Source organism: Amphiura filiformis, chromosome 7 (assembly GCF_039555335.1).
Source record: "Amphiura filiformis chromosome 7, Afil_fr2py, whole genome shotgun sequence".
Taxonomy (NCBI): Eukaryota; Metazoa; Echinodermata; class Ophiuroidea; order Amphilepidida; family Amphiuridae; genus Amphiura; species Amphiura filiformis.
Window position 1 is genome coordinate 58,123,063 of NC_092634.1, and position 13,949 is coordinate 58,137,011.

General features: G+C 35.7%; 1 protein-coding gene across 1 annotated transcript in view; it reads left to right on the plus strand.

Annotated features, from left to right (window-relative positions):
- Positions 1–13,949, plus strand: part of LOC140157398 (dynein axonemal heavy chain 5-like) — a 120,149-nt gene that overhangs the window by 69,052 nt on the left and 37,148 nt on the right. Inside the window, exons 48-55 of the mRNA XM_072180580.1 lie at positions 1,828–2,074; positions 2,990–3,013; positions 5,654–5,863; positions 6,682–6,917; positions 10,163–10,368; positions 11,198–11,435; positions 12,320–12,502; positions 13,578–13,733. Coding sequence (XP_072036681.1) covers positions 1,828–2,074; positions 2,990–3,013; positions 5,654–5,863; positions 6,682–6,917; positions 10,163–10,368; positions 11,198–11,435; positions 12,320–12,502; positions 13,578–13,733 — 1,500 coding nt within the window. The remainder of the gene's footprint in view (positions 1–1,827; positions 2,075–2,989; positions 3,014–5,653; positions 5,864–6,681; positions 6,918–10,162; positions 10,369–11,197; positions 11,436–12,319; positions 12,503–13,577; positions 13,734–13,949) is intronic.

The window sequence follows — 13,949 nt, forward strand, 5'->3', positions numbered from 1 at the left end:
GTATAGTCTGCCCGTAAATGTGCTCCAATGTCCATTGCCACCACCTAGCTTGCAGTGGCAAACAAAAACCTGGGCAAATCAGATGTGTCGTTTACCGGTATATTGACAGTACCCTATGAGCTCCTTTGCCAATGTTTGCGACGGCTAGGAACCATGGTATAGGGTCATGTACTAGACCGCTCACCCCTTTGACCTGCCAAAATTGCTCCCCCTTTTTTGGGGGGTTGCCAAAAATTCTTGGACACACTCCCACCCCACCCCCCATATTTACCCTTCCTACAGGGCTTATCATTATTGCACAGCCCCTGATTGGTGTTCTCGTAGAGTTGGTGAACTCTATTGTTTGTACCGGGTATCTAGCTGTCTGATGCTAAAAGCAGTGGCAAACTTACTAAAACCTGGGCAAATCAGATATGTCGTTTACCGGTATATTGACACTGCCCTATGAGTATGAGCTCCTCTGCGACGGCTAGGAACCATGGTATAGGTTCATGTACTAGAACCCTCACCCCTTTGACCTGCCAAAAATTGCTCCCCCCCTTTTTGGGGGGTTGCCAAAAATTCTTGGACACCCTCCCACCCCACCCCCCATATTTACCCTTCCTACAGGGCTTATCATTATTGCACAGCCCCTGATTGGTGGTCTCGTAAAGTTGGTGAACTCCGTTGTTTGTACCGGGTAGATAGCTGTCTGATGTTAAAAGCGCTGCCCTCTATCTGTATTTGAATAGCACTGCGATCTGCCTAATCTGCTTAACATGCTTAAAAGGCCTGTATGTATAATATAGCTTGTTTGTACCATTTAAAACTGAGACTAAAATTTAAGAAGTCACTTAATCTTTTCATCAATAGAAATATATTCAATAATTATTTCATTACGGTTATTTAAACACAATCCTGTTAAGCGAAATTGGTATTTTTTGCCATAAATTCCCCTTAAAAAATACAATTTTTTTCAAAAACTTGGTACTTTTAAAAAGCCAGAACTTCTTTAGAAGTTGAGACCCCAATTTTTGAAACTATATATCTGTCAGCAAGGGTTCACTCTAGCTATGCCACCATACAATTACAAAATATCAACTTCTTCTTTACAGTTACACCCCTTCAATGTTGGGGTAAAATGACACTTACAATTTTTGCCCAAAAATGTGTTTTTTCTACTTAAAATTAAAGGATCTTTTAAAAGAGTGACAAGCTCTTTCTTCATTTGCAAGGACTACCAAAGCATGCCGCTATCTGAAGCAATAAAATAAAAAATGATATCACATCTTATTTATTTGTGGCATTCGACCAAACTTTGCCCTTTTTCAAAAATGAAAATTGAAAATTTTGGTCATTTTTGACTCAAATTTGTTTCGTCCGTTACCATGCCAACAGGCCAAATGCAACTTTTTAAATGTCATTTTTAAAATGTCCCCCCTATACCCTTTCCATGCTAAAAGAATCAAGGATTTCTATTTTTTGAGTTTGTCCACATATTTAAAATTTTGCTTGACGGTAACAGACCCCTAGTCTTAACATGTTTTTGCAGTGGGAAAGAGGGTTTTTTCCTGAAAAATATGGTATCATATGAGCAGGTAAAATCCAATTGCAAGCAAATTTGGGCCATAGCTGCACTGTCTGAACTTTCTTATCTTGGGACAACCGCTGTTCCTATTTTGTTACCTCTGCTACCAAAAGAAAGTGTAAAAGCAAGCGAGATCGAGAAACCCCTTGTTAGGTACAGCATTCATGTGGTATGTAGATTTTGCTTGCAGAGACAAGCATAAATCATGCGCGCTGTAATCATAATCTTTATTTGGTTTTTTACTGATACATTCTCATTAGGTTCAACATTGGCGTGAGAAAGTAGATCGCACCTGCATTGAGAAGATCAGATCGTTTCAAAATCCTCCGCCAATCGTGCTACAACTTATGGAGATGGTGATGGCGTTGCTAGGGAAGAATAAACCTCTTGGCAACCAGACTGACAGGGAGAGAATCCCAACAGAGGATGCATCTTTCATATCAGGACGTCAATCTACTAATTCTACACCTAGTGTTCGCAGTCCAACAAAATCCAGCTGGAAATCGAGTAAGTGTGTCAGATTTGTTTTCAATTTCTAGAATGCAAATATCAGGCATGAGATTTTACAGCTGATCAGCTGAATTCAGCTTTTTTTTATTCAAATTTACGCATTTTTATTTATTTTCAGCCCAGTTTGGGGTCTTTTTTGCCAATTTCACACTGTTTTTCAGCTTTTTTTGTTCTACTGCGGCTTTTTTCAAGCAAAGCCACTCTCGTGCCTGAAATATAGAGTATGTGAATTAAGTATTAAGTTGTTTTTATTTGTTAAATGTCAATAGAGAGTATGTGCATGCTTAAAAATGTAGTAGAATTTAAAGTATAAAATTCAATGTTGCTAATTGTACATTGCTTGTCTGGTATAATCCATTTGACAACAAAAGTTTCCTTGTTGCAACAGTTGCAAGATATCAAATATTGCATCCATTTACAGTTGCATTATCTTATGATGTGGTAAAAAATTGATTTGCGTATGTATCTTTACTCAAGAGGTATACAGCCTGCCGAACATAAGTTTTCTGCTAAATTCATGTATTAATTTCCAGAAATTTGTACTTCTTAGTTTTTTGCATTTTCGAACAAAAGCTGTAACAAATATAGAGAGCTGAGGGTGACCCTAAATATTCTTAATCACTTATAAGAAATATTGATGGTAGATTTAGGGAAATGCTTTAATGATGCACTGTCATAACTAACAATTTATACATCCCTTTCACATCACCCTTTTGTTTGTTTGTTTGTCTGTCTGTCTTTCTGTCTCATCGCTCTGTTTGCATCACTGCACTGTACTGTTTCATCACACACCATGCAATTCTACCTACCATTCCCTACCAACCTACCTATCTACATACCAACCTACATGCCTTTCTACCAACCTACCTATGAACCAACCTACCTACCTACTCACCCTATTTATCAATACAGAGGATGCACAGGGTAATAAAACCAGTAAGTATTACATGCTTGGTGTTTATGTGTGTGTATGTTTCAATAGGCCTAATGGCATTCCTGTTGAAATCCATTCACCCCCACATTAATCTCCCACACATGGGGAGTTGATTTCAAATGGAATCACCCATTCAGGTAACTCTGTTTAAAATTCACACTCCCTATGTGGAAGATTAAGGTCATGTCTAACATAGTGGGTGTATGGATTTCAACTGGCACAGCTCAATAGATTAAAAAACGATCTTGGGTGGTTTGGAAAATTTCAAAGGGCATTGACCTAATGATATGTACTTAAGGTGTCTGTAGCTGGGATGAAAAGCAGACCATCATTTGAAAATTTTGATCTTTCGTATTGAAGATACACATATTGTTCCCAAAAGACCTACAATTTTTAGGTGCTTTGGGAAAAAAATGTATATCTTCAATACAAAAGGTCTAAATTTTCAAATAATGGATGGCTTTTCCTCCCAGCTACATATCATTAGATTTATACTATTTATTTAGAGGGTTGTTAAATGTCAAAAATTTCAATTCTTAATGATTTCTTATCAAATTTGTATTATATCGCAATTGTAAAAAAATCAGAATTATTTAATATCAGAAGGGCATTCCTTGTATTCAAAATGCAATTTGGCGTGTCTGATGTATTCTCAGGTCCCACAAAATCTGAAATGTAAAATCATCGCTATCCAAATTGCAGCCATCAGATCAAGGGCCAGCTTCAGCAGAGAGGTTAATTGCTTTTTGGATGCTTCCTTGTCTGCAGCTTCTAAATGATTTTATTTGTCTCTGCTGTTAATGCCTAGTTATGCCATGTCATAAAAATATTAAAAAATTCCTGTCGTAAAAGCCTATCCCACAATTTAAAAAAAAAGGAACAAGTTAAGAGATCTGCTTTTTCTTTAAAATGACATTAACACAATGATGTTGGATGTAAATTATTGATTTTTGATTTCATGTGACAAATATAGAATAAATTCTTTATCTTCTTTTTTCATCATTACATATTTTCTTTATGTGGTTGTGTTTGATATGTGTCATATATTTTTTAATGAACAGTGATGTTACCTCAGCTCAGTCAAAATGATAACTGCATTATGATGCCATTTACCAAATCAATCAATCAATCAATCAATCTTTATTTCATTCAAAATACAACAATACAATAACAGCAAAACAACACATTTGAATGAGGAGATGCTCAGAAGGCCAAAAAGGCCTGAACAAGCACCCCTTAACCTTAGCCTAAGTTTCTTAATTTGTCTAATAAAATACAATTTCATACATACAAACACCCCCCACCCTCTTTCATACATTCATGTAGAACGAACTAAGCAGGAAAAAATGATGAATAAAGAACATGCAGAATATAAATTAGTATTTCATAACTTTTGCTCATGTACGTATAGGCATATCGCATAAGAAAGCTGACATTTTGTGAATATAGTATAAATGCTAAGAGATCAGTTAATTTTAATCGATTTTTTGTTTTAAAATAGTGAAAAATATAAATAAGTAAATCCAAACTAAGAGGTATTAAGTGTACATTTCTATAAGGTTTGTTTTAATTTGGGATCTAAAGAGTTTTACTGATGTAGCCGTTTTGGCGCATCTGTCAATCGAATGCCATTTTCTTGGCCAGCCGGTTCTTATTGTTTTGTTAGCAAACTCTGTTTTTGTAAGACAGATCTTGTAATCTTCAGCGTTTCTTGTGTGATACCTGAGGTGATTCCTCTGCTCAACAAAATAACTATTGAAGGCCTTTGGTAACTGATTGGTATTATACTTGTACATAAAAGTGCTTAGTTCGAGATCATAACTATCATAAACATTAAGCAAATTGTAATTCTTGAAAATAGGGGCTGAGTGACTTAAAAAGTGACTATTCGATATCATTCTAAGGGCTTTTTTTTGAAGTTTGAAAATCTTTTCCAAATATTTTTGACAAGTATTTCCCCATGCTAAGATACCATAGTTTATGTAAGGAAGTATTAAAGTACAATATAGTGAATACATTATTAAACTCGGGGACAAAATGTTTCAGTTGGTTTATTACACCAACACCTCTAGATATATTCTTTGAGATGTTGGTAATATGAAATTGTCAAGTTAAATTCTCATCAATTGTCACTCCAAGAAATTTGGTCTTATTCAACCTTTCCAGGATTACATTATCTAATATAATATTTTTAGTAACATTGTACAATACGTGTGATGTTTTGTGATTTGTACCAAGCACCATATAATTAGTCTTGCTTGCATTCACTGATAACTTATTAGCCTTAAACCAATTATTTACTTCTTTTAATTCATTGTTGATAAGATCGTATTTGGACACAATGTCCTTATGTGAATAAGTTATAGTAGTATCATCGGCAAACAAGACAAATTTTAGAATGGTGGAAGTATTTATGATATCATTAACATACAAAATGAACAATAATGGGCCTAGGATGGAGCCTTGAGGTACTCCACATATTATATCTTTATGTTCAGATTTACAAGAATTGTAATACACATACTGCTACTATCGTTCATTAATTATATCATATTTGAAAAATTGTGATATGATGATAAACCAAATTATGGTGTGACTCAGAACTATTATAATACTTGTATATACTTTTATTCTTGTAACAGAGTCCAAGGAACAAGGGAACGATAAACAGAAGTGGAAACAGATGCAGAACATCTTGATGGATTCTGCCAAATTTGTAGACTTACTTCATGAATTAGACTGGGAGAATGGTTTGGATCCAAACATACTGGCTAATGTAGAGTATTACTTACCTAAACAGAAAGAAGGTGGTGAAGGGGTGACAGGGGAAGGCTCACTTCTTGATGTACCTGGTAAGTTATTCAGGATAGGTTTAGGCAATGTAGAGTGATTTATTTCTCTCTGCTTGTCCGAAGAATTTGATTTAGGAGAATATGCTGTTACCAAGTTTAATAATATTGTTGTCCATAGATTGCGTGACTTTTATACTAAATTGGATCGATTGAGTCCATATGTATTTGTCGAGCTATGAGTTTTAAAATACTGGATGAGACATAGTCAAGTCAAATATTTTGAAACTTATAGCTAGATTAAAGTGGTCATAAATGATTGTGAAGTATATTCTTTTTCAGGTGTCGAATATTTAGAAAATAAATGATTTGAATTTTCGTTTTCAATTTCTCGAGCAACATATGCATTTATTAACCTATTTCATACACAAGAAAAAAATCTTGTGATTTTTGCTATCTTTATAACAAAATTGTCACTAAAAATGTTGGAAAATGCAAGCAAATATAAATGCATCAACCTGCAAGAAAAATGAACGCGTCCAAAAGCACTGTGCATACTACGTGGAGTGCACGCCCGTGCAATTATAAAATATTTATGCACGGCTAGTAATTTACTAATGTGTGCTCTGATTGGTTCTCACTATCTAGGATTGTATGAATCATTCTCAGTCAAGTATTGGTTTGATCCTGCCAAAAATTCAGAGGAATGATATTTTGCCAGGACGTTACAAAGATGGGTTTCTGTTTAAACTTCAAAAGAGGGGTCACATAAAGTGCTCATATCAATTGCTACATTTCACATGGTTGAGAGAATTCAAGATCATTGACATTTCTTGTATTCTCTTGATGAAAAAGTAAGTATTATATTGGATCCATTTCAGGTTCCAAACTGCCAGCTTCATCTCGTCGCAGTCCCACAGCCATCGAGAGCCAAGGCATCACCATAGCAGCAACCCGGTATAGCTCAGAGGATGCTGGTAATGTAGTGGCTTACATCTGTGCCCTGGTGGAGTACTCACATCTATGTGGGCCATTGAGAGAGGCATTGAATAAGCTTGCTGAACTGGAAAAGGAGAAGATTGAGACGGAAAGACTGCAGAAGGAACAAGAAGAGAAGGTTAGTCAAGTTTGAAAACTGTAGCTCCTGGGTTGGATTTCAGGATATAAGAACTTTTGGTGATTTTTGGTAGGCAAATCCAGTAAAATTGTGCTACCAATGAAACAGATGAAACAATCCTACAAATGAAACTCTTTGAAGAACTTTTCTGTTAAAGTCATAATGTACAATCTTATGATATGAAATTGTTAATTTTTTTCAAACCTGATTTTTTGGCATATTTGTAATGTTTACACATGTCCCATACACCTAAATGGAATCTGCCAAATTTGTTGTGTTGTAGCTTAACAGGGCAATTTTGACATAAAGTTGTAATTATGAATTTATGTCCACCATAGAAAAAGCATAATATATACATGTAAATGAGGGCTTTTTTGATGAAAGGCAGACATCCACCACAAAAACATTACATAGATTGGTCTTACAATAATACATGTTTGTACAGATGCCTGTATCAGTAACATAGTTGCTCAAACTCCAAATGCTTTTATGGTGGGTGTCTGCCTTCCGTCTCTTTCATCAAAAAACCCTCATTTAGAGGCATAATATGCTTGTAGATGGATTGTATTCTACAGTATTTTAACCCCATGAGAACTACCTGCCGATTGGCCAAAAAGAATTGGACCAATCAGCAACACTGTTAGAATAATTTCACCACGCAAAAAAATTGGGGTGAATTATTTGCAAAGCTCCATTCTGATTGGTGATTAAAGTGAAGATATCATGTAATTGACCAATCAGAGGCAATGTTAGATGGGCAGGTAGTGCTCAGGGGGTTAACTCAATTTACTTGACATGACTTGGCATTGCATTTCAAAATCACATTGTTCATGTTCAAACTCATTTCAAACATTTTCTTTTCCATCCACATCTACTCTATTGATTTCTATGGTTACTAATACTGATGAACTAAATTTCCTAATTGTTCACTTATATGTGCTGTGCATCAAGCGTATATGAGCATGAACGCTTAGTGATAAACAATGTTGATTGGCTGATCAGCAATCATGCCAACAAGATGGTTGACCCGTTGTCATCGAGCTCGTAGGAAGGGCGTAGACTTCAACTCTTCTACGCGCTCGATGATCACCATCAAGGCACCTGAAACTCTGAAGCATAAGGAAATTTGTTTGATCAATTTCATCCTAATTTTACACATTTCATGCCTACTCTTTCAATCCTACTACTAACCACTAAAAGGAGCGAGAGCTGGAAAGATTGCGTTTACTAATGGTGAGAATGCTCCCCTTCTAATCATCATTTTTCCTTCCAACATAAAATTCCTTTTGGCCTCATTAGCTGCAGATAGATAATAGAAATGTTATTTTTTGTGAGTATAATTGTATGTACATGTGGTGGTTTGTTATATGTTGTAGCATTTCAAATATCTTAACCAGCTTGTGCAAAGTCAAGTGCAGCTAAACTAATTCTAACCCAAATCTTCACTCTGATTCTCAACATAAAAGCTAATCCAAATAAACTCCTTGACCTTAAATTTGTTCTTAACCCTGGAATTATACAAACTTCACTTTGGTACAATCGTTACATGAAAGCACAAAATTTACATCCAACAAGGACTTGTAAATGTATGAAAATCTATGTGCTTTTTTATTTGAATTTCATAATTATTGATGAACATATTTCTTATTTAGATGAACCTTTTGTGTCACTAAATTGAGTGAATTTTATTCTTCAGTTTCAGTTTGACACTGAAAGAATTATTTTGGTTTGTCCCTTTGATCTCAGGTATTTTTGCATCATTTAGACCTGCTTCATATTTGATTTTGAAAAGAACATTTTTACAATATAGATTACAATATCAATCAATCACAATCCCTTTAAACCCATGAGATCTACCTGCTGATTGGCCAAAAAGAAGTTTTCATTATCAATTGGACCAATCAGCAACATTGTTAGAATAATATCACCACACAAAAAAATTGGGGTGAATTATTTGCAAAGCTCCATTCTGATTGGTGATTAAAGTGAAGATATCATGTAATTGATCAATCAGAGCAATGTTAGATCGGCAGATAGTGCTTGGGGGTTAAGGTGGCTGTGTACTCTCAGACATGCGTGTAGTAAAAGTGCAATAACTTTGTAATTATTCATAAAACATATAAAAGTATACATTTTTATGAAGGCAAGACATCAATAAATCTTAATATAAATACAGATTTGGGGTAAAAACAACAATTTTGAAGAAAATCACAAAAAAGTGAGTTTTTGGCAATATTTGTTAGGTACATCATAACAAAAAACACTCTTTCCAAAATATTTTATTTTGTTTTTAGCTCAATCTTGAGGCTCCATTCCAAAAACGTTTTTTTATTTTTTTGATATTGGCCTTATTTTTGAGATATTGACCATATAAGGCATCAAAATGAACTTTTAAAATTCAAAACGCCTATTTGCACAAAATGATGCCCAAAATCGGAAATAGACCAAAATATAAAAAAATGAGAAAACCGTTTCTTGAGTCGATCATGCTTTTTACGATGATCATATTTGCTTACCTATAGATGCTGTATTTATTGAGTTATCGTGTACCTAAATCGTCATTTTACCGAGAAAATGAACATTGAAATAATGGCCGTTGAAGTTTAAAGTGGTCACATTTTGCACTTTCATCGAATCTCACAGGAGAATCGACAGTTTTCGTTTTTGTAACTTATATTACGTGAACATCGGGTAAATCCACAGCCCCTTGAGAATTTTGAGCGAAATCCATTCATAACTTGATATTTAAATCGGGGGAAAGAACTTGAAAAACCCCACATTTTATCAGCTAAAAGCGGAGCCATTTGACCACTAGGTTTTTGTGAAATCAGTGCTTCCGTGGTGTTTCCATAAGATGCGCCGCATGCAGATAAGCGTCGGCGTTTGCGTCGCGTATTTGTGCGTTAACAAATTGCGCGATCGCATAGCGATGAGTTGTTCTTGCGCGCGTGTACCTTGCTGGTACAACAAAGATTTTCTTTCCTTTTCAATTTCAAACACGAGTGGAATAGTGAAATAAAATCCTTAAAATATTGCAGTTGGAGTTTACAAATCTGGATTTTCATTCCTTGTATTTATAAAAAACATAACAAGGTACAAACATATCATAAAAACTCAATTTTGAGAAAGAAACAATGGCTAGAGTACACAGCCGCGTTAAAGGTTTAAGCTGCACAATGTTTTGCAGACAACAATATGTAGTGTAATGTTTGTAAATTTGATTCCCATCAATTTGTCACCCATAGGAAGCTAAAGAAGCAGAAGAGAGAGCCCAAAAAGCCGAGATGGAGCCAGAGCCTGAATACACCGAGGCTGACATTCCTAAGTTAAAGGAAGAGGTCAATGAACTCCAGGCGAAATTTGATGCATCTGTGGTGACTAAACACTCACTAGAAATGGAACTTGTGGCAAGCAATGAGAGATTAAAGGCAGCTACTAATATGATAAGAAGGTAGCTATAATGTACATGAATTTTTATGTAAAGTTGCACACGGCAGCTATAAGTGATGGGTAAGATTATACTGACTGACAGGCAGGGGAATTCAGCCCAGATCTAGTGTAAATATCTCAATACATGTGCTCTTCAGTTGAAATCCATACACCCTTTATGGAAGACCTGACTCCATTTGAAATCTGCACCCCCTGTGTGGGAGATTGGGATAGCACATGGTTTTTAACTTGTAAAACAGTTATAAATAATATTATGTTACAAAAGTAAATATGGCACAAGTACTTAGTAAAATTATTATCTCAAAGATGGAATTTTAAAAACCAGGTTTTGTCTTCGATGCACCAGGTTGATCAAACCAGTGTGTACATCAGACCTTGCCGCTCGCCCAAAGTCAATTTCTAGAGAGCGATCCACTCGCCATAGACACTTGATATCACCATTATCACCCAAAATATATTCAAGTACAGCACTTTCGGTGTATTCATTCGATATATTGTATAATAATTCCTAAACACAAAAGAGATGGAATTCAACAGTCTGTAAGTATATCATATTGGTATGAATGATCTTTCAGACATAGAGAGTGATTCAACCACTACATACTACAAGAGAGTGATTGGACCACTTGCCTAGCATCATGCTAGTGAGCGATTGACCACTCACCTTTAAAATCTAGACGGCAAGGCCTGGTACATGATTGGTATGCAGTGTACACAGGTCAATCACTATTTGCGCCAACGTACCTGTTCTGTGAAGTTCCTTACTTATAAAAACAGATCAAAAGAATAATAAATCTGACATTTTTCATTTGTTCTAAATCTTCATGCAGCCTCCAACAGGAACACGAGAGATGGCAGATGTATGTGGATGACAACTCGGATAACGAATGGCTTCTTAGCAATTGCGTCTCCGCCGCAGCCTTCCTTATTTACTGTGGTGGAATGGCATCAGATTGTCGTAAGAGACTAGCGCAATTCTTCAATCACATGTGCGGTCATCATGGGCTACCAGTACCCAAGAAGCAACTGTTTAAGGATATAGCACTCATGAATTTCTTGTATACTGAGGTGAGCGAATTGAAGAAGCCATGTTTTAATGTTTTTAAACATTAAAACATCAAATTCGTAAAACTGGCACTTTTCTTTAAAAGGGCATATCTTTAAAAGTTGTGAGCCGATTGAAATAATTGTTTTAGTTTATTAAAGCTAATGATTAAAGGTTTCTTTACATACCAACATATATTTGATCAACTTTTCAAAAATAGGAGAAAAAGAGGGCGCATTGAGGGTTCTCTTTTTTGGGACACCCTATATCCTAGGTTCAACCAATGCATCATGTTATTGTTACGACGACACAAACAGTCGAGACTTTTTCACTCGAAAACCTTTGAATTGCAGAATTTCTATGAAAATAATTAATGTTTTATATGAGCCAAAGTGTACTTGATTGGACTTTACAGCACTTGTGATCAAAATGTACATTACGTTTCACTACCTGAAAAGAAATGATCAAAAATTGAATATCCTCCTGAGGTTAGTATCTGTCAATGAAATGACCAGATCACCAGATGTCATTATATCTAGAGGCAGTACATGACACACATCACACATGGGTCAATGAGTTACATAAAAATGACCTTGTGTGGTATTTGGTAAGTAAGTTTTGCCTGAGGCAATTTATGGTTAAATGTTGATCCCTCACTATAAGAGTTATTACCGTCGATTTGGTTGAAAAATGAGGTGAGACATGATCAATTTTGTTCAGGCAGGGAAACCTAATGATCACTATATACATAAAAAAAATGAAGCTAAATTTGTAAAATGTTGCAAATTTGCTTTAAAAAAATGTAAGATGTGTACATTTATTCATAATTTAAAACCTTGCTCATTCTCCAAAGCATTCGAGTAAAAATTGTGATTTAAATTTTTTTTAACATGTTTACTCTCTGTAGGTGGATATTGAATCTCTTAAGCTTATCAACCTTCCTTGCACACCACATGCTCAAGATAATGCATGCTTCATTCTACAAGAGTTGAGCTGTACTGCCTGGACTTTACTCTCTGATCCAACAAGCCGTGTGTTAGACTGGCTTCAGTGTTATCTCAGGGGTAACTTGGTCTTAGTCAAATACCATGTAAGTGTCTTAACTATAGCTCTGTAGATATACATCACACAGCGTCATCATCCCTATATCTTTGTGTCAAAAATATCCGTTATAGTACGGCGAATCCACTCGTTCTTGGTGCATTTTGTTAGGCCGAGCGACTCAGGCTAAGCATAGCACTTGAACGATATGAGATACCGCAGCGTTTCCATTCATACATGTTTTTACGATCTGCGCATGTTCAGTACCCCATATGGCATTCCCATTACAAGAAAATTTGATTTGCTGTCAGATAAAACTCAAGTTTTGTTTTCAATACACTAACTGGAAGTTCAATACACTCTGCTGCGGTTGCCGTTATCTTTCAACATATATTTAACTGCATTTTCATCGATATGTTTTTAAATTGACCGATAATGATATGATATATTCAACTGTTTCAGAATATAAAAATTTCAAAAGAACATGCATCGCCCATTCAGCTCAGACCCGCGTGCTGTACAGCACTTCTCTGGCTATAGAATATTAAATCACAAGTCTATAGTACTAATGTGCTCATTCTATTTGAAATTCATACTCCCCTGTGGCAGGTATTCCAAAATCTTCCACAGGGGGAGTGTGGATTTTGAATCCTATCTATGGTCTATAGTTATTGGTTCATTGTCTCAGGAATGTTGCATTGATCACACACTATTCCTTCGCCACTGGTGTCATATTCCTTTGACCATGAATTGAGCTGGGGACCTCTAGATTTCTAGACACAGCTGAATTGAGTTGAAATGTTCAAGACAGTAATACTCAAGGTGCTCACTTTGATCATCTATCTATACTAACTGATTGGGATATTCTACTTGAGATCTACCATACCCCTCTAGAAGATTTAAGAAAAGTCTTCCACAGAGGGAGTATGTTTTTCAAATGGAATTGGCTAGGGTGGTTTATTTTGATACCCATACTCCCCCTGTAATGAGTAATTCAAATGGAAGTTACCAAATTGTCTGTTCTATTTGAAACTCATACACCCTCTTTTGAAGACTTTAGCTAAATATTCCACAGGTGGAGTGTGGATATCACATGGAATCACCCATTTGTCTTTTAACAATAGGAGTTGAGATCTCAACTTGAAACCTGTTTAACAGAAGGTACACCACTAGCTATAATGGACACCGATGTGAAAGCCATGGCTACAGATCCCAGATTCCATTGTCTGCTCAGGGAGAGGATGAAATTTATGAAGGCAAAATCACCATTCAAAATGATGGTAAGTGACTGCTAACTCTACTAGAATTTCAACTCATTTTTTGGCATCTCATCATTTTAAGAAGTTCTCTTCAGCATGTTATGTTCAAGCTGTGAGCTACCTTTAAGAAACACTCTTCAGTGTGTTTGGTGCTTAATGTAAGCACATGTACTCAAATAAGATGTAAATAATGTATGTGTACTGATGTGTTTTTCATTATGCTGCTTCATTATATGA